This window comes from Plectrocnemia conspersa, unplaced genomic scaffold, assembly GCF_051122295.1.
Source record: "Plectrocnemia conspersa isolate PC_06_02 unplaced genomic scaffold, ASM5112229v1 ptg000004l, whole genome shotgun sequence".
NCBI lineage: Eukaryota > Metazoa > Arthropoda > Insecta > Trichoptera > Polycentropodidae > Plectrocnemia > Plectrocnemia conspersa.
In genome coordinates this window covers 14826016-14848168 of record NW_028277168.1, presented here as the reverse complement: position 1 = coordinate 14848168, position 22153 = coordinate 14826016, and the positions used below count along the sequence as shown (strand labels likewise).

At 29.9% G+C, this 22153-nt stretch overlaps 2 protein-coding genes across 5 annotated transcripts; both read left to right on the top strand.

Moving 5' to 3' along the window:
* The first annotated feature begins 1120 nt into the window (after positions 1–1120).
* Positions 1121–4729, top strand: GPHR (Golgi pH regulator). Its single transcript, XM_088184827.1, has 9 exons — positions 1121–1256; positions 1331–1494; positions 1564–1670; positions 1743–1846; positions 1917–2038; positions 2106–2335; positions 2403–2584; positions 3947–4132; positions 4204–4729. Exons 1-9 carry the CDS (start codon positions 1215–1217, stop codon positions 4447–4449), a joined length of 1383 nt encoding a protein of 460 aa, XP_088040953.1. The 5' UTR covers positions 1121–1214; the 3' UTR covers positions 4450–4729.
* Positions 4660–21473, top strand: Gk2 (Glycerol kinase 2). Of its 4 annotated transcripts, none has more exons than XM_088184824.1 (16): positions 4660–4678; positions 5538–5578; positions 15102–15181; positions 15248–15404; positions 16465–16566; positions 16635–16852; positions 16930–17039; positions 17307–17412; positions 17478–17588; positions 17659–17740; positions 20133–20310; positions 20426–20506; positions 20575–20699; positions 20769–20900; positions 20968–21054; positions 21125–21473. In XM_088184824.1, exons 2-16 carry the CDS (start codon positions 5545–5547, stop codon positions 21226–21228), a joined length of 1707 nt encoding a protein of 568 aa, XP_088040950.1. In that variant the 5' UTR covers positions 4660–4678; positions 5538–5544; the 3' UTR covers positions 21229–21473. The 4 variants fall into 4 exon arrangements, with proteins under 4 accessions (XP_088040950.1, XP_088040949.1, XP_088040951.1 ...); XM_088184823.1 differs by lacking the exon at positions 4660–4678 and adding an exon at positions 5111–5202; XM_088184825.1 differs by lacking the exons at positions 4660–4678; positions 5538–5578 and adding an exon at positions 10649–10865.
* Positions 21474–22153: the final 680 nt, after the last annotated feature.

The following is a 22153-nucleotide window of genomic DNA, read 5'->3' as shown; positions in this document are numbered from 1 at the left end:
TGCAGCACCGACCCTTGATTATCCGTCAAAGTCCACAAAGAGAGTGTGCCGTCGTCATGTCAGTGTTATCAGAGTGCTGGCAAGTTTTTGGCCATTATAAAATAAATACAAATATAAATCAGAGCTCACGGTAATTTTCAAATATCATCCGCTAGTTCTACAGAATAAATTAAAAATCTCTTGAGAGAAATTAAAAGCATTTATTTTGCTTTTTGGCGTCTCCTTAGAACTGGTGCCACATGTGATCATCTGTGTAGCTTCGAGCTGGACCTGGACTAAAGCACTAGTTTGAAAATAACATATTATTTTCAATATATTGATCGTTCTGTAGCTTTTGATGTCGTTCGCTTATTTCATTGGTTTCAGAACGGTTTAAGGAAGTTTTTATGGTTTTTTTTTAAGTTTTCCGACGAGTGCTCAGTTCTTCTGTTTTAGTAGGTAAGATTCATGGATTCAGTAGTTTTCATTTTTTCGAGTTAGATCCTGAGAGATTTTTAGGATGTCACTAGTTTTATATTATTTCCATGGCTTTTCACATTCGTTGTTCCAGCAATGTGTAACGTTTGCCATAGCCATTTGGAATGGTTAATTTTGCAGAGTTTATAATAAGTCCAACAACACGCTGGTATTGCTGCAGTTTTAGAATTAGGTAATCGTTTTCATCTTGCTAATTGGAAGCTATTGCCTTGTTTTAGGTTATAAATTAGATGTAGATAATTTGCCGTGGGTCATTCATGTAGCTTTTTACCATCTGGGTAAATGTTGCTGCGACTCCATTCGGCGTGTTGGGAGTTGATATCTCCAATATAGGTGCCGATAGTTTAAGACTTCGGTAAACATCTTTTCAAGATCGGTTAACATATTTAATATGTAGTCATTCAAAAACAAATTAGGAAATTAAAATATATTTTTTATTATGAACAAATAATAATTTTCATAGGAATAAGTATTCGATATGACCCCAACCAATATAAAAAAGGTAACGCGTTTAATAAATTATATATAAAATTAATAATAATTAACAAAGTGGTCATTAATATAATTTTTACTAATGCGTTATTAAATAAATTAAAATAAAAACATGGTCAATATAAGCATTGCTAAGACTAAGTTTAATTTTAAAAGCAAATATGTCAACGTCAAAGCCGGCAATGTAGGAGCACAGTTGTCAATATTTATTCTTAATTAATTTCTTATGCCATTTATTTATAATTATGGGCTTTATTGAAGATACTTCGATCATTTTGATATCTCAGGTTTAAGCCATACTCATTCACTCTAAAATGTAATCGCTTCAAATGAACACAATTATATTTTTAATATATTTTAGATATTTTTCTTTATCGGAGGATGGGTGTTTTTTGTGAAGCAACTCTTTCGAGATTACGAAGTTCATCATTTGCTGGTTCAATTGATTTTCTCAATTACCTTCGCATTGAGTTGTACAATGTTTGAGTTGATCATATTTGAAATTATTGGATATTTAGACTCCAGGTTAATTAAAATCTTATACTATTCTGCATTTATTATTAACATACTTTAATATGAAAATTGAATTTACAGTTCCAGATATTTTCATTGGAATTTAGGTTTATATTTAATGCTATTTATGGTGATTGCTGTGATTCCTTTTTATATTGGCTATTTTTGCATTAGCCAAATACGTTATGGTAATTAGTGTACATATAAAAAAATATAATCTGATTTTATTATATTTATAATTATTGTATATTATATTATAGTCCATCCTAATTTTATACGTCCTATGACTGTACTTGTGTGGTTCATATATTTATATTTCTTCTGGAAGATTGGGAATCCATTTCCAATATTGAGTCCTAAACAGGTATACATTTTTATTGTGTTTATGTGATAGTTTATGTTTAATTAAAATTTTCATATATTTTTATTTATAGGGAATACTTTCAATCGAACAAGGTGTATCAAGAGTTGGTGTTATTGGTGTAACTGTAATGGCAATTTTATCAGGTTTTGGCGCTGTTAATTATCCTTATACATCTATGACTATATTTATCAGGTATTTTTATATTTATATATTTGCTTAAAATTTTTGCTTCTATATTAAATTATGTGTTTTTTTATAGACCAGTGACTTATGCAGATATCCAAACGATAGAAAAAAAATTATTGCAAACCTTAGATATGATTTTAGTCAAGAAGAAGAGAATAGCTATAGCTCAGGCTCGTGAAATTGGTGGAAGACAACAATATCTTCAAAATGCAAATGCTCAGGCGAAATCGGTTGGAAAGAGTTTTTGGAACTCTTTTATAATAAATTTTAAATCTTTTGCCAGTCCTTATGAACCAACAGAAAGTAAATACGTATTATTTTAATTCTATTGCATAATTAGGAAAACATATTTCATATTTTTTTTGTTTAGATATAGAGCAATTAAAGAGTGAAATCGGCGCTCTAGATGAACTACAACGACAATTATTTTTAGAAGTACACAGCGCTCGATGTATGATGAATAGAATAGAATGGTCTACAACTTTGCAAGGAAAATATTTTAATTGTCTTGGATACTTCTTTTCTCTATATTGTGTCTGGAAAATATTTATCGTGAGTATATAATGTTGGCTTGTAAGAAGATTGGCATAATACAAAATTTATAGATTTTCAATAATAAATAATAGGAATAGGCGGCTATATGAGATTAAAAGAAAACGTGTCTTACTTAAAATATTTTTTAAATAATACCTGGAAATATCTATCATACAATTACATGAAAATTATTGACTAATATTCACAAAGCATAAAAAAAATATACAACAAAAAGCGTAAAATGGAATATGCATCGATACAATTAACACAATTAATGCAGAAATACATATAATATCACACCCAATAAAATTATAGTTTTTGCAATATTAGTAAAACATCCAATTACAACAAAATCATTTGAAAGGTCCTAATGTAATAAAAATTCCAATAAATGGAGTAATACCTCAATGTAATACCAGAGGTGCAGAATCATAAACACTATATGATTGTGTATTTAATAAATGTCCAAGAGATAATTACTATGAATAGCTTTTGTGCGAAAGGTAAATAAAACAAGTGCGTGATGATCAGAATTGCATTTATAGTAGCACTACTTCTACTGAATATATTTTTTACTGTTTAAGGACATAAATTTCGCAAATTTGCTAATATGCCAGTCCATTACTAACTACTACTTTCCCCCTCTTTATGTTTATTAAGTCTAGTCATGAGATATTTAGAGTTATTTTTTTATGTTCTACTATAACAAATTGAAACAAAAATGAATTTTTCTCCGTATAGTTGTAGTAGTAGAATACGGAATCGTTGCTTTTTTAATTTGCAACTTATTGTTTAAAATAATTTAATAACTTCACATTCAAGAAGCAATATCATATCTTATGTTTTTCCTTTTGTAAATAAATTTAAAAAAAATTCTTGATATAAAATAGTAATTCCTCATAGGACATGACAGTGCAGTTTGTAAATCATAAATGCCATTTACCCTGTACAAAACTTTATCATTTTCTTTCTTCGTGTAGAAAAGCTCTTTTTATGGTGGTTGCCATATTTTTCTTGCAACTAAAGCTTTTCATCTTGTCTTGTATATATTGCATTGAAATTTGTTTGAGATTAAAATTGATATTGACATTGAAAGAGCCACACTTTCACAATAGTTGAGGCACAACTAACATTTCACAACCTTACTATAAATAAAGGAGTGAAATACAATAGATAGCAATATCACAAATGCTATCTAGTTTTTACTATATGAATAATATACTTCAAATTCTCTACAACATAATATTGATTGATTCCTGTTAATATAAATATATATAAGAAGTTACTATTTTGTTGTTGTAATAGTCTTCTTCCAAATTGCCGATATGTAGTATGTATAATTTTTGTAATGAATTTACTTATATTTTGTATTTTTTTCAGTCAACTATTAACATTGTCTTCGATAGAGTAGGTAAGATTGATCCGGTTACGAAAGGAATAGAAATTGCAGTCCATTGGATGGGTTTCGATATTGATGTAACATTTTGGTCACAGCACATATCGTTTTTCCTCGTCGGTTGCATTGTAGTCACAAGCATCAGAGGATTGCTTCTCACTTTTACCAAGGTGATCCCATTAATCAATTTATAATATAAATTATAACTTAAAATATGTAAATTAATTCTTCTGATTTCTAGTTTTTCTATAAAATATCATCTTCAAGATCTTCTAACATTATCGTATTAATACTTGCACAAATAATGGGAATGTACTTTTGCTCGAGCGTTTTGCTTATGAGAATGAACATGCCTGCCGAATATCGAACAATCATCACTCAAGTGTTGGGAGATTTACAGTTTAATTTTTATCATCGTTGGTTTGATGTTATATTTCTTGTCAGTGCTCTTACTAGCATTTTTGTACTATACCTAACACATAAGTAACATTTTTATATTTGTACATGTAATATAACGTGAAATAATGATCTCAAAGTAATTGTTTATTTTTTATAACAACTCAAAAAATGATAACATTTTTATTGAACGAACAAGCTTATCTTTTATTAAAAATGCTCATTGGTCAGAATTCATAATCAGTAACTAATTGATAAGATAAGCTAGTTACACACTTAAGAGCTCGTTAATCCACTGTGAACAGTTCCGTCGCGTTGCTGTAAGTTTTGTGTATATAAATGTAATTTTGTAAATAAATCCATTGTCATAAGTATATTTTTTATTTGCGTATAAAATAATAAAATGTTTTATAACCTACATTAGTTTATACGAGGAGGTACTTAAACAAATTTAATTAATGCAGCTTTAGACACAGATTTGAAATGTTATAGGTAGATTATCAAATTAAAGCATATATCTTGATTCAAAATATTTTTGCAATTGCTTATCTTAATACTTAGAAGTATATACATAGGTATATACTTTTAAGTATTAATTTATTTAAATATACAATATTGAGTTTTCTTATTATTAAATTACTATTTTTAAATACGTTATTTATTTTATACGGTGATATATATATGTTAATATTCTAATAATATTTATTTTTATATTAAATAATATTGTGGGGGTAGACGTTTTAGGTAGTATTAAGGCCAAAATTATATTTTTGAAGAACGTGACGTTTGTCGTAAAATTTGGTTAGGCGAACTGTCAGATTAGGTGTTTGAGAAAATAATCAATGTAATGAATTATGTATATATTCATAAAGCCACAATTTTTAAATAATACATTAGATTAACGCTTTAAAGTGATACTTTGCACAGTTTGATTTACATGAAATATTATCAAATATGATAACATTTTATCAGCAGAAATGTAATATTTTGCAGTAACTTTATCAAAAAGCACATTATTATTATTTAATTTAGTTGGTATCATATATATATTTTACTCATCATTATATTTCGTATACCCTAAGAATTTCTAATCATATATGTTCATTCATGCCTACACTTACAACATTTATACATAACCTAAAAACATGAAAATTAATATATTTTATTTTATAATTTCAGTGTAAAGATGATTCGCCCCACGACGATACACAGTGGTGGATGTGAGTTTAAAACATTAATTTCAACTAATTACTGTATTGCCCCTTTTGAAATACATGCAAAATTTCATGATGGTTTAATTTTTAATAATACCATTCATGTAAGATGTACGATTTTTATGATAAGATTATTAAGATTACGAAACATGTAACTTTATTTGCCAACAATGATTACTCCGTATTATGAATGGTTTATGATTATTTCAGTAATTTATGTTATGGGTTAATGGGTTAACGAATTCTCATTCATTTTCACTAATTCATTATTGCTTTGAATAGAGTGACAAGTGGGTTATAACTAAGGTATAAAGTACAATTATTTGTTATTGTGAAATATTTATATAATAAAAAAATGATTCTTTTTTTGATTACTGTTTTCATTCACTTTTGGCAATTTAATGTATTCATATATTCTTCCAAAGGTGAAACAAAGATCGAATACGTTAACTATCCAAAAAAAAATACATGCATCAAAACTTTTACATCTATATGTTAGTATTTAGTATTTATATATTGGTATTTAGTTGCATTTTCTTTGTTTATTTTTATTATTAAATTCCAAAATTCTAGTAATCAATTAATACAACACTTTTAAAGTGTTTTTCAATTCTTCGATAATAATTGTCTAATTGTCTTGATAATATAAATAAGTAAGCTTGGATGTTTAAAAATAATATAATTTAATGTTTTTTTAATAAAAATAATTTAAAATTAAAAAAAAAATTATAGTAGCCAATGAGTTATGCAGATATATCAATTTTTAATATTAAATAATTTTTTTAAAGTATTTTGCTACCTTTTTTATAATTTGAAAACTGTTGTCATTATTCTTATTGTTATTTACTTCTTTCTAAATATATAAACAGAATGCAGCCTGAATATAAAAATAATATTTTCAACTACAATAATTATAACATATTTTGATTTATGTTAAGTGTGGGTAAACATAGTATATATAAATATACACATACATACATATTTTAAATAATTAAAAAAATTCGACAAATGTTTTCACGCAAAAGGAAAAAAAGTTTTCACTATCGAAAATTAAAGTCAAATCAAATTCCAAAATCTCATCTAATTTAGATAATTATAGCTACTAAATTTGGAATATTTTGTTAATAAACTACTATTTTCCTTAAGAAGAACCCAAACTTTAATTAGAATTTGTATGTTTTTATTAATAAATTGATATTTTCCTTAAGCAAAAAGTTGAGTGATTGTATTCTTTTTGTAATGATTTTGTTGCCTTGTTTATTTTCTATTATTGTTTGGTAAATTAAAAGATTTACAGCTTGAAAATAAGTTTCAAAGCTTCGAATAATGTATGTTATGTAACTAAACTGTTTTGGTATTGTCGCCATGGCGGGTTTAAAGAAATCAAAATCGTTAAAGGAAATAGGAAGAACACTCTCCCTATTTTCTTTGACGATTTTAGTCAATATTTGCAAAATTTCGTGCAAAAGCACCATCCAAGTAAAGCTGTAGCAGTGCGAGCGATAAATCTATCCAATGCCATATTTTCGCCTAATCCTTAAAATAAGGTGACCGGATTTTGAAATTATCAAAGGAGGACACAAAAAATAAAAAAATCATTATTGCTGCAGGAGCTAAAAAAATAATTAAATAGACAGATTGCCGCGAGACTAAAAAAGGTCATTTAGAAAATTTTGTTCAATGGCTATCTCCGAAAATTTTTTAAGTGCTCAAAAAAAGTCTTTTAGGTATATTTTGTCCAAGGAAGACAAAGAAAAATAATATTTTTGAGGAGGACAATCCTCCACAAAGTCTGGTTACCTTACTTGAAAGAAGACACAAGTAAGTTCCAAGTAAGTTGGATAGGTTCCTATACTCTATTTGCGTTAACACAGTCAGTTTGATAGCTATCCATTTCATCATTATTCATTATTGAAAACGAGTAAATTTACGCCCCTACTAGCTGTAAAGCACACGATACGGATATACTTATCATTACTCCAGTTTATATTTTGAACAAATTTATAGAAATTAAAATCATTTTTCATATTTATCAATTAATCGGTGTAATGGTAAGTATATCGAATGTATATATGTATGGTGTGCTTTAGAGCTAACAGTAGGGGCATAAACCCAGGGCCGACCCTAGGTTATTTGGCGCCCCAGGCAAAAACTAAATTTGCGCCCCCCCCCCTATTAATACTTGATGAGCGCAAAAATATAATTCAAATTATATAAATAATATATTATATTTGACAACATGCTCTTTTTTACGATTGTGGGTATAAAAGAATTTATAATTTATTTTTTGTTGTGATTTTTTACGTGTGAAATAATTTAAAGAGTACACAGTAGTGTATAAAAACTAATATACAGATTATATTTCTTAACAATATTGTTTGATAATTTTAAGTGAATATTGCGCCTTTATTTGGTATCACGGCGCCCCACAAAATCTAGCGCCCCAGGCGATCGCCTGTACTGCCTGCCCCTCGGGCCGGCCCTGCATAAACCCAAACATGCCATCTCTTTCTCAGTTTGGAGTTGGCACTCCAGGTGACCGCCTGTGTAGCATGCTCCTCGGGTCCTTGCCCTGATTCAGTGGCGTAGCTATGGGGGGGGGGGGGAGCGGGCCGCCCCGGGCGGCATATTTGCGATGGGATCGTCTAGTGTGGTACTTAACCCTAAATGCACTAAAATATATATCCACGAATAGCAAGAGCTTAACAATAACCAATTAATTATTTTAAGAAATGCTGATTTTATGACCATGCAAAAAATGGGGGGGGGGGCAATTTTAAGGATCGCCCTGGGCACCACATACCCTAGCTACGCCACTGCCCTGATTTCACTGTATATGTGTACGATATATAATTATTAAACATTTTGTCTAGGGAAAATAGCAGTTTATTTAAATACCCTACCAATTTTAATTAAACTTCGGGTTTTTCTTAAGGAAAATAGCAATTTATTTACAACATATTTTTAACCTTCTTTAATTATGAGATTTGAACGAAATTTTAGAATTGTTGTAAATTTTTGTGTTGTGAAAACTTTTTTTCTTTTTGCAAGTAAACGACTTACGAACTATTTTTCAATGATTGAAATTTTATTTTGAAGATTATTTACCATTCAATCGGAATTTTTATAAGATCTGTGTTATTATTTATTTATATATTTTTTGAACACCTTTTAAACATCCGCTTATTTGTAACGTTAACTTAACGTTAAACTATTAATTTTGTCTACTTTTGTTTATTTATTATTTTTACCTTTTAAGTTTTCAAGTATTTTTCCTTAAAGTAATTTATTAGTGAAGTTACTAGTATTTTGTTGATGTAATTTATTAATAAATAAAAACCTTTCAAAGTAGTTCTCATCAAATAGTGAATATTATAAACGATTACATAATGTATGTAAGCGTTTGTGGAATTCATTATTTGATATAGTTTTAAGCCTACTCGGTGTTTTTAGTTGTATATATTATCTAGTTGCAAAACGTTGCCATTTTAATGTCATTTTTATCTAGGGTAGCAGGAATAAGTTGTAGGGTGCTATGTATAGCTCTAGACTCAGAACTTGTCCGATTGCGTGTGTGTGAGTCACAGGGTGTTTGATGAATGTTTTACATTTTGTTATTAATTTATTTTCTAATATTATTTTTTTGTAGCATTTATTTTTAAATAATAAATGAAACAGATCGTATTTATGTCAGATTTTCAATGAACTGTTTTTTTGTTGCAATTATGTTCAAACCATTTTTTATACCTGGATAGGGATGGTTTATTGACATGGGGCTGGCGGAAGGGATTTTTTTTGTCTTACTTGTCGCATTGTGATAGTTTTACTAAACTTATATCAATGGATCTACCATGGATCTTTAGAATTTGTAAACTTAGTATGTATATGGTGAATTTAGAATTTAAAATTTTATTAAATTATATTAAATACTTTAGAAATTATGAAGATTTTAAAATGTATTAAATACGTGAATGACATATATAATTAATACAAAAATTGCAGACAAAATAATCTATCCATCAAAGGAATCTTCTGAACTAGAGTCCGAATCTTCGTTTACACTAAACACTAAATTCATATTATTCATAATATCACCATGGCAATATCGATGATTTCATATTTTTTTTCATTTTTTATTGCATTTCGGCAGACATTACTCCATTCGTTGGCAGTTATGATATTTATTTTTTCTTCCACTAGTTTTTTTACTGAATCTATTGTCATTTTATCAATAATTAACGATTTGCTAGTATCGTCCATCTTTTTAAAATATGTATATACGTTTAAAGCCATTTCCTTAGTTTGTCCCGATAATGCTCTTCCTTGCCCTAATTTGCTGTATTCCGACATCTCAATACTTGATAAACACCGTGTACTCAACAGACGACAGCTTCGCTCTGTGCCAATTGCCTACTGACTCACACCCATTCTACCTAACACCAACAGGCGCGTATGGTGAGATACATTACCTTTCGCTCGCTCGCGTGTTAAGTGACGAGAGTGTGTGAGCGATAAGGAGATACGGTCCGAATGCCCTATCTCTCACTCACTCTAGTCACTTAACACGCGAGCGAGCGAGAGGGAAAGTATTTCGTCGCTACCGCTTGATCCTAAACCATCCCTATGTTATCGCCGTCCACTAAAAAGTCTTTACGTCAAAAATTATTTTACAGGGTCCAATCAGTGCAGATTAGTATACATATTTACTCACACTATTGCAATAGGACAAGTTCCATGTCTAGAGCTATACTATGTATTCATTTAAACGTCAAATTTAAAGCAAATTGTTTGTTTCGTCAATTTTAAAATAAAAAAAAATGAGCCTAACAAAATGCGTCTTAGCAATACTATAAGACTGTCAAACACAAACTACGCGTCTAATATGGCACACAATTGACATGTAATTAACGCAAAAAAACTAGACGCGTGTGAACCGGGCTTTAGCTCAATTCTAGCGCCCGGGTGGTATACCGACAATTTTGCATGACTGGTTTGACTACGCTAGTGCAATTGTCAATGCACTGGAGCGCACGATGTACATATAGGCTGACGGGGGCTCGTCTGTGTGACGTCATCGATGCAAGCGTTCGGAGTGGGAGGAGGTTAACGTAGTTCGTGTAGCGCAGAACGCCACGTGCGACGAACGGAGCGGTTTCGTACGCGACACTCGTTCTGGTGTTGCCTTGGCGATTTTTTTCTCGTTCTTTTCAATTAACGCGACTTAGAAGGCCTCGACTCTAGCAGGCGACCAATTCTCCGTTTGCTAATCGTCAACGTTCTAAGACGACAACAGGTATTTGCCAGATTTTAAATTTCCCGCCGGTTCTTTATTTCATCTTTAAATTTTGGTCATAACCGAGCGAAAACCATGCATATATGTGTATATGTTATAGTGATGTTCCGTATTGGTTTGTTTGTTTACGTTGTTGGCGCAGAAAAGGCTTTCTAAATTACGCGATTGAAGGCGAGGCACTTGTTAACTCAGGTAGACTACCTGCTTTGGGTGTATTCAAATATCCTCTCTATATCGAAACTCAATAGAATACACTATTGATATTTTTCATATTGAACTCTACATATATTACTTGTTTGGTGGTAAATAAAGACGTATTTAATAATAATAATATTTTCCTATTCAATTTGAGAAAAATGTTTTTAGAAAACTACTTCTGTTAATTATTAAAATGGCAATATCTTTCAAAGAAGAAAAATAATATTTTTCTAAACAATTTAATAGTCTATATATTTTTTTATTTAAAGATTTCTATAATGAAATTAATTTTGTATTTGTAATGAAATTAATTTTGTATTTGAATGAACTTCAATCTACTTTTATGTTTTTAAATTTTCATTTAATAAGTATCTAATAATAGTCGAATTTTATGTTAAATTATAACTTAGTCAGAAAATAGAGTGCTTAATATCATTCTTAAGGGTATTTTGTAATTTTGCTTTAAATTAAGCTACTGAATTGAAGATGAAATATAAATAAACAAGAACATTATTTGATATGAATTAAAATGGGTGGTGAAACAACAGAAACCGCTTTTGAAACTAAATAATGCTTTTGGTATTGGTACTGCCAGGGCCGTGCCTAGGAAGTTGGCCGCCCTTGTGTAAACATTATAGCCGCTCCCCCTCCTCGATAACATTTTAAATATTGATAAAACAGGATTTTTTCACGAGAATCAGTTTTTTGTTGCTTTTGTAATTGTCACCTGAATATTTGTTGAGGCGATTGTAAATTTTTACATACAAAGAAATTGAACTGCTCGCATAATGCCCTTATACTTTTTTCGATTTTTAAGGTATCTATGTATGGTTATTTACGATTTTATTAATATTAATATATAATAATAATAATAAATCGATTAAATCTAGTTGTCAAAAAATCAATGAAAACTGCATAATCGTATTTATAACATTATACATGTTAGTATAAACTTTTAAAGTGACAAACCTAGTCTAAATATTTTTTATTGCATATTTGTATGACTGACATGAGCTAATGTTTACACTTATATTTCTCTGGAAATCTGGTCCCCGTGTGTTGCCAGTGCATCGATCGCGATCGACCAGTTGACCGCTAAGTTATTTGCGGTCGCCTCCGTTTTAAAACAATGAAAAAATTTGGGACTGTACATTTATAGTTTTATTTTAATTGTTAATTTATTTTATTATCTATTATGTAACATTTTAGACCTCTTTACTTTTTTGTAGATTTTTTTAAAACCGAGTACGAAGTTGTAAAATCAAGTAGTCTGTAATGAAAAATAGAAATTTGTGTTATACGGTAGTAAACGTATTATCTACGCTTGCTATGGATCAATCAAATAAAAAATATTTATATGAACTGTAAACAAACTCGATTATCATCTGCTCACATCATTAACAATATGTTCTAGTGACCATATGAGACATGCAAAAACATTAGTTAACAAATTTAATAATATTACAGCGTGATTTAAAATATTCGTTTTCCAGCTAAATTTTAATAACGAACCGCAGTATCACCGCGGAACTATCACGAGTCGCTCGTCTGTCTAATCAAGTTTACATAAAAATTATCGCGTTTCGCAACCAACTTTTTTATGCAATAAAAATGCAATATATGGGTAAGATATAAAACGAATGCATTGTACCACTGAACTGTGCTCAGTACTTTTGCACAAAAAACAAAATAGCTATTTAGCTCAAGCATTTTATCTCAAAAAATTGTAGTATTTGTAAATAATATCACTTTCTTTGCAAAACAGGTTTTTTGATTTTTTAATTTTGGTGGCAAAACTTTAATTATAAACCGCCATCTCAAATTTCTAATAGTTTGTTTATCTCTGCTATATAGTACATAAACTTTTTTATTCACATGTATGCGCAGTACAGAAATTATGCGAATTAGATTCCATTAGACATGCTTGGATTCAAGAATCTTCTTAAATTTGTGAATGTATTAAGAAAATGGTTATTGTGCCTGAATAAATACATTAATGGCGCTTTTGTGCTAGTGATATATATAAATATGAACTTCGATATTCATTTAATTTATTTCAACGAATGTTAGGTGTTCTAAGTTGACCCAAGGCGATCCCAGGCGTCATAGCTATGTTATCACATCATCAATCTTATGTTAATTGAGAGTTAATACTTATATTATAACACAAATAATATTTCCTAACATATGTATATAAATATGACGCATGATAATTGAATATCATTTTCATAAATCATCAATATCAACAATCGCGTTTAAAGGGCATAAACGAGTTATCTAAATTTCAATAGTCAAGTGTCAAAGTTTAAAAATGGTACGAGTTTATTACAATAGTTTTTTTTATCTAATAAAACACATCGAAAGAAATAAATCCATTTAAACATTTGTCACTGCACCCTTATATGTATTTATGCCAATTGCGTAGATAAAACTCACCCTAATAAAATTTTAGCGATAACCAAGATAATAACTCTAATTTAAATAACTATTAACGATGTCGAATAGAAAATATTTAATATTACAACTTATATGAGTTATTCATTCTTAAAATTAAAACAATTTTTTCTTTCAAAATGATCGGATTAAATATATTTTTAAGTTTATTCTAAAGATTTTTAACGACTGATATATAAACAATCTAGTAAATCATGTCTTAAGCAACTTTAATGTTTAATAGCTATTGGCTAACTATTTGTAATATCTATAATATATTGATATTATGAAATCTGTAATTCAATGATATCGAACACTTTTATTTTGCTCACAGTACTTATATAATCATTCGATTACTACTACCTTGCTTTATCACTAAATTATCTGTATGAATCTTTCAACTTTAAAATATTATACATTTATTAAATCTTTATCTTAACTTTCAATACAAAATTATTGAATGTGCACAATGATATTATAAAAGTATTATATAAGAAGACATTTTTACGTTAAATACCAACTTTTTTTATAAGTTGGACTTTTGCTCATAGCAGTTCGTCAGGTTTTTTTATAACTGGGTATTGATCTTAACACTAAATCGCCTTGATTGTTGAATTTCGATAATATAAAAACAACATTTTACCTCATAATATATTTGACCAGAATTTTCCTTTCATTATTATATCATTAAATCTTCCCGTTGTTATAGCAAAAGTAAATGCCTTATACATTTTTGGTTCATGCTATTACTGGTAGATAAGCAGCTGTTCTAATCATGTGTACACACAGATTTGTGTATTAAAAAATGCTAACGTTATAAGTAGAATGCATATGGATACGGATATGCTTAAAAGTGAGTGGTTTGATCAGTCAATAGATAGTTGCGTAATTCATACAAACTGGTTTTTATTATTGATTTTAAGTACGTTATTATGTTTTTCTGAATGTTCTATGGTTAAAATAAAATTACAGTTTCATATCTGTAAATCTATTAAGATAAGAGAGAAGCTCCATTCTTAAACCAGATTTTTTGTCTTGATTTTATTTATCTACAATAAAATTTCCAACAATGTTATCATGTTTGATGTCTGTTAATGTGGTTCAGTAAAATAATCTGCCTTTTTTTAAACGCTACACTAGCCTATGTAGCATTTAAAAAATTGAGCACCAGACTTTCGAAATTATCTAATAGCAATGGGCGCATCAGTCAAATTCATATATGTATAGTTGTTTTAATGAATTTAAATATGGTTGTAATAGATTAATTAATCATGACTTCTATACTTAATATTAAACAAGTTACATTTACTTAAAGGAGTAAAATTCAAAATTTTACCTTTATTGATAATTACATTTATTTTTTATATGATATTCATAAAATATTATTGTTTTTTCCTTATACAGTATTGATAGCATTTACCTTTGTTCATATGGTGATAAATTTAGTTTCTATTATTTGGTTACGGCCCAATCCTATTACTGTCATCACAATTGCTGGCTTCAGGCCAACTGTTGACTATTAACTAACGTTGTAATGGTCAAGGCGAATATGTACTCTGGTTTTTTATATTACAGTTAATAATTCAATTTTTTTTGGATTTACAGATAGGAGGATGACGTCGGATAATGCTAATCGAAGTCTGGTCGGAGTAATCGACGAAGGGACGACTAGCGTTCGATTTGTGGTAAGATTTATTGAAAATATTGCATAATAACATATGTATTTATTGTATACGTTAAACACATTTCAGATTTATAAAAGTCAATGTTGTAAAGAGCTGGTTTCCGCACAAGAAGACATTCCACAAATCTTTCCAAGGGAACATTGGGTCGAACAGGATCCTAGATTGATATTAAACATTATTCGGAGATGTGCCAATGATGCGATAGATAAACTAATTGAAATTGGTATGCTATAAATATACAAATATTTGTTCACAAAAATAAATATTAATATCTTTGATGTTTAACAACAATTTTTTCAATTAGTTTCTAATGCGAAACACCTTATCATGTAATTTTTAATCTGAAATACCTTTTTTTGATTACTGATTTCACCCCACATCGCATCATTAGCTGAATGATGGTCTTAACCTTTTAAATTCCCCGTTTTGAGCGCAGAACTCACTACAGGCACAGTTACTTTACTAGCAGGCCAATTTAAATGAGCAATATATAAAATAGTTGCTCCATAAAATGAATTGTTTATGAATTACTCTTGAACACCTTATGAATAACTCTCTGCAACGAATAAATTTCTGAAGAGAAAATCCGAATATTTTTACCTTACATTAATGCACAAACAATTTGTTTTATGGAATAGAGTATTTATTTGAATACACATATCTCAAAATAATTCCCTGTTAAATAGCACCCCTTTATTATTATTGAAAAATAATATTTTTGCAGTGAACAATTAGAGTTCTCACAAAATGTAAATAATATAATAATATATTTTTTAAATATTATTTATGCATTACAATATTATTACTATGAGGTGAAGTAAATATGACAAAAAAATGTTGGGGAAACCATTACATAATAAATGTCTACTTATTTTCCATAGTAGTAAAAACAAGCGTGTATTTAATATATTAAAAAAATGTGTGCACCGATGCTCTTATGGCATTCGCGTCCACCGAGGAGAACGAGTAGATAGGAACTCTTAACGAGCAAGTCTTTTTGTATTTTTCCAAGGAATGTAACCAGCTTTGAGAGATAAGAACAAGTCTACATTATTCTTCTTTTAGATTTCAACCATAACTGATCTCCGAAGTGACTTGCTCATCCCAGAAGACATATTTGTTACAGTATTAAATTTTAAATATGAGATATAGTTCTTTACTTTTATAAACGAAGCCCAGAATCTGATAAAAATGGCATTTATTACCGTAGTTAATTTCGTTTAGGGTTTCAATAATATGTATCATCAATAATTATAAATCAACTTTAAACATATTTTAAATAGGATATCAGAAGAAGGACATAATCAGTATAGGGATAACCAATCAGAGAGAGTCTGTCGTCGTTTGGGATAAAACCACTGGTGAACCGTTATATAACGTAATTTGTAAGTAACTATAATTATACCATTGATTTATCAATCATTTTATCTTCACCGTAAACTTTTATTTATAGCATGGAATGACTCAAGAACGACACCGATTGTCGATCGGATTGTATCGCAATTATCAGTGCTATCGAAAGATTCTATCCATACGATCAGTGGCCTTCGAATATCGCCATATTTCAGCGCGCTGAAAATGAGATGGCTTATTGAAAACGTCAGAGCTGTTCGAAGGGCATCGAGAGAAGGAAAAGCTGTGTTTGGCACAATCGATAGTTGGATTATTTGGGTATAATCAATTAATATATTTTTAGATGTATATATATATATGTGTATTTATTTGCACTTATGGAAATATACTTTCAGAATCTAACTGGTGGTATTAAATCAGGGATACACATAACTGACGTTACAAATGCTTCCAGGACGCTTCTTATGAATATTGAGCATTTATTTTGGGATCCATTATTATTACGGTATGTTTATGAGTTGTTGAGAATATAATGAACTTATCCTAGTTATCCATCTGACATAGGTCGGATGGATAACAAAAAAATACTAAAAACTTACAAATATTTAAAGCAATGCATGATTTTCCATTCTCCAAGCTGCACCATCATCTCAAACACATGAGTTTTGAAATTTAATATCACGAAACATGCTTTGGGTTGCCCTCTAATATACTGAATACTTTATATTTTATTGTCTATACCTTTAATATAGAATTTATTATCATTTCACAGTATATTCAATATAGACAAGGAAATGTTACCTACGATACATAGTTCTTCGGAAATTTATGGGTCAGTATCTGACGGTTCAGTTCTGGATGGCTTATCAATAGCTGGTGTGAGTGTTTTGATCATATTAAATTAAATAAACTAATTAATTGAATTATTAATTTGCGAATACAGATTCTAGGAAATCAGCAATCAGCTCTCTTAGGTCATATGTGCATTGAAATAGGTCAAGCTAAAAATACTTACAGAAGTGGTTGTTTTTTGCTATGTAACACTGGAACAGAGGTTAATATTATGACAAATATACCAATAGACTATTATCTTGAGGTAACGTAATATTTTATTATTATTATAGAGAGTTAAATCATCCCATGGCTTAGTGACAACTGTAGCATATAAACTCGGCAAAGATGCTCCAACGTATTACGCGTTAGAAGGTATAACAAATTTTATAAAAACTAGAAACTGCTATGTATTTATAACGAAATGCAAAAGTCGATGAAATCAATTTCCCGATTTGAAAGATGATGCCAGTTGCTGTAGATTAATTTTATTCAATTCACAAACTAATTCTTATACCTGCACTTCACTCTCCGAAAGTTGTCCTAGTGGAAGTTCGACCGAAGTCGGTTAAGGTCGCAGTTTTTCGAATAGCGTTCGCACAGTCGGGAATTTCATACGCGTGTGCGCTTCTCAACATGGAGAACGTGCCGTCACCGCCCTATGTGCCCTCGCGTATTATAACTACGTGCGTGTTTTAAACACAAAAAAAATTAAAGCCAAATGGAGAAAAAGGAGATGGTGGATGATTGCAATGCACCGGAATAGATCAATGTTAGTAAATAAGACATTTTATGTTGAGTCGAGGCTTCACTGTCACTAATAAATAATAAACAGGAAACGTTCAAGTGTGCATCTAATGAATAATTTCTATTATTTTTTAAGGAAAAGTATGGAAAGTCAATTTGCTGAATTGAGATTTTATATACAATATATAGCTTAGGTCTTTCTCTTTATGATACATGCAAAATTGACTGCGGATTTTTGCGGTTTTTAACACATTGCATACCTTAAAAATGTATTATTCTTAAAAATGGGACGGGGCTTAGTCGCGAAAGTTACGACCTAAAAATTTGTTCAGAATCACCAAATATACACATATTTAAAAAAAAACGATACCGGGTATGATAAAATGCTAGTCAAATACTTTTTCTTAATATAAAACAGCAAATTTGTGACATATACAATTTTTTTTTTTTACGCTACGCGGCTAAATTTTTTTATTACGCTACGCACGGCCGTTAAACACGGAATTCCTCTTCCTCGGGCCTACAATTAAAGAAATGTTAACGTCAAATTTAAAATACAGTTTTGTAATGATTGTAATTTTTTAATAATATGGTTACCGTGGTAAAATCAGTAAACGTCAAATTGTGGATCGCGTACTAATGAAATAAAATAAAAATTTGTTTGGAATGACTAAATATATACATATTTAAAAAAACGATACCGAGTATGATAAAATGCTAGTCAAATACTTTTTCTTAATAAAAAACAGCAAATTTGTGACATATACAATTTTTTTTTTTTTTACGCTACGCGGCGAAATTCGCACGACCGTTCAACACGGAATTCCTATTCCTCGGGCCTACAATTAAAGAAATACTTTAAATAATTGTATTTTTTAGCACTTATAATATTATATATTTGACTAAGAGCACTTATGGAATCAACTAAAGTGGAGAAATAATTTTGGCCGTCCAGATCGGGCAAAAATACCACACAGTGCAGCGATCGTGAAGACGCCCATATTAAAATTGAATCGTTCTATCTCAGTTTGCGATAAACCATCTCTATCTCTCTCTCTCGTCACGCGAGAGAGCGAAAGGGGAAGTATCTCGCCGCTCGCGCTCGAAGCGTCTTCGGGTATCAACTTCGGAAAGCGACGAAATTTTTCGAGGAGGTCGAAGTTGATAAATTACCCCCACTTTACCTCCCGTTCGCGGTGACCTCGGAGAACTTGCGAGAGATTTTAGCGCGGGGACAACCGAGCTCGACCGAAGTAAGCCCGAATTTTCACATTATATTTCCCGTCCTTGGCCAACTGTCGCCTACTTTCGGAGAGTGAAGTGGAAGCATTAAGGTTGGTAGCGCTATTTTGCTGCTGTGGAATTTAGATCCTCCAAAACTGTTCAAAGAAACACCGTTGATTGTGAAGGTATATAAATATATAATTAAGGGAATCATTTTGACTGGCGTATTTAACGGCGAGAAAGGCCATTGAAACCTAGAGATTTTCCTTTTGCTTCAATTCATAATTCGCCTTGCCTTCACCATGACAGTATATTAGCTACAAAGAAAATTGCTCAATATGACAGTAATTGAAATTAATGAAAATTAATGCTTCTCTCATGATAATTTTTATGTCTAGAATCTATTGCTTTAGAATCTAGAGTAAGCATTGAAGGACTTTGATACAACTGGGGAATAATTATAATTATATTGATTCTTAGCTTTTTCAATTTTCTTTTTCGCTTCAAGCGGCTTCTATTTTAAAATCAGCGTTACAATAAAAAATTTAAAATGATTGAAATATACTTGAGAGACGAATGCTTTTATTATAGTCAATTTTATGTCACAATGTGTAAATAAAATATTTAATATATGAGCAGAAAACACAGGCGAAGCCAAGTATAAAAGCTAGTTTAATAATATGGAAAAAACATGATTTTTTAATAATTGTAATAAAAAATTAGTCAGCTACTTGTAGCGGATAATACAATTGTAAAAATAAGATAGATAAATTAGATGTCTTTTGTATGATTTTAGGTTCAATTGCAACTGCTGGAGCTGCACTCAAGTGGTTGAAAGATAAAATGAGGTTCATGCAAGACGTAACGACTGATGCCGAGAAGCTGGCGAGGTCTGTTCCATCAACAGCTGATGTATATTTCGTGCCTGCTCTCAGTGGATTGTTGGCTCCGTATTGGAGATCTGATGCTAGAGGGTATGTGTGTCTTAATCTTTACTAGAATGTGGTATAAATTAGTTATCACCGTACCTATAAAAGATTGTGTAGTGCAGCACTAATATTATATGATATAATAAATTAAATATTTTAGGATCATTTGTGGTTTAACAGCGTATTCAAATAAAAAGCACATAATTCGGGCTGCTTTAGAATCCGTGTGTTTCCAGACTAAGTAATTATTAATTAATTGTATTATTTATATTTTAAATACCTTTTTAATCAGATGTATTTTTTAAACAGAGATATATTAGAGGCGATGGCGAAAGATTGTGCTTTTCCATTGACTAAACTGCACGCTGACGGAAAAATGAGTTCAAATAACCTTTTAATGGAACTGCAGGCGGATATTGCTGGGATACCAGTTTGTAAGCTTACAGTAAATTCTTTTATAAATTTATTTAACTTTAGTTTTAAATAAATGCATATTTTAACAGTTCGATCGAAGTCTTTGGATATGACGGCTTTAGGGGCCGCTATAGCTGCCGGAATGGCTTGTGGTGTTTGGAATATAAATGCCATGCAAATTTTACAACCAGATATATTTTTACCAACGACTACAGACGAAGGTGTGTCATATTATTTATTATATTTCTGAAACAATGAAAGTTTTACTAACGATTTTCGTGTGTTTAGATCGAAATTTAAGATATACAAAGTGGAAAATGGCCGTTGAGAGATCATTCGGTTGGTCTACTCCGAAGAGATCTTCTACTATGACTGGTAAATATAATTTTGTGTGCATGTGTTTTTAAATATAACCATAATTGCTGACGTTGTTGTGAAATTTCAGACGCTAAATTCAGGATGTTGTCTTCAATACCAAGTACACTGTTTGTCGTCAGTAGCTTCCTAATTTTAATAGCGTCAGAATATATGAGGTCTAGGTTAAATTAATTGACTGATTTAGTTGTATTCTATGTTACTTAAAGTAATAAATTAGTTACTTATAATTTTATAAATAAAAATGCGGCTGTGGGAACATAGGTAGTGAATACATACACATGTACTTACATATAACGCTCAAAAATATGTAAATATGATTTTCCCTTTCCATTGACATTTGCTGTTGTTTGTGTTGTATTAGTTTAACTTTAATCTAGTCTGCAAAATAAATGTAATGGCGTTTTTATATTCCGAAAGTTTATGTTGTTCATAATAATCAATAAAAAAAATTAATTAATTATTTTTTGTTTAGATATACTGAATAATTCATGTCATTAAAACATTTCAAATAGTACATTTTCACATATCATAAATAAAATATCATATCACAAGAAAAATCATATAAAAAATAATAGCACAAAATCTGAATAAGTTATATTTATTTTTATATATAATATTTTTTAATGCCAAGGATATAAATATTTAAAAAATATTATCCGAGAATATTCTATTATTTCTGAAGCATTGTAAAATTTGATTTTGAGAAGAGTTTAAACTAAGAATAAATATATTTTATGAATAATTTTCTAGTAATCTAGTGAATATTATAAGAATATTCCTATTTTACATTACTGGTATTAACAGCAATGAACGACTGAACATTCAGCTTCGGTTTTGGACAAAAAATGAAGTTTCAGATTATATTCAGATTTGTCCAAGATATACGATCAAAGACGAAATATTCTGTATAAATTTTAAAATTTTACTAGTTTGGTTTTGGTACGTAGTCAATATAAAAAATCTAATAGTTGACAACTGTTAATTCCTTTTAGAAGGAAGACTTTTCTCTAGAAATCGTGCAATTCCATGTGAGTCACGCTGGAGCTTATTTGGCAGAAATCTTGTTGAACTAGTGTATAAATTCGACATAAATTGA

Excerpts from the sequence above, each read along its gene's own strand:
- GPHR (XM_088184827.1), top strand. The coding sequence starts at position 1,215 with ATGGGCTTTATTGAAGATACTTCGATCATTTTGATATCTCAG. Across the intron at positions 1,257-1,330 it reads CGATCATTTTGATATCTCAG|ATATTTTTCTTTATCGGAGG; the intron begins GTTTAAGCCATA and ends AATATATTTTAG. Across the intron at positions 4,133-4,203 it reads TGCTTCTCACTTTTACCAAG|TTTTTCTATAAAATATCATC; the intron begins GTGATCCCATTA and ends TCTGATTTCTAG.
- Gk2 (XM_088184824.1), top strand. The coding sequence starts at position 5,545 with ATGATTCGCCCCACGACGATACACAGTGGTGGAT. Across the intron at positions 15,405-16,464 it reads AGATAAACTAATTGAAATTG|GATATCAGAAGAAGGACATA; the intron begins GTATGCTATAAA and ends TATTTTAAATAG. Across the intron at positions 17,741-20,132 it reads AACGTATTACGCGTTAGAAG|GTTCAATTGCAACTGCTGGA; the intron begins GTATAACAAATT and ends GTATGATTTTAG.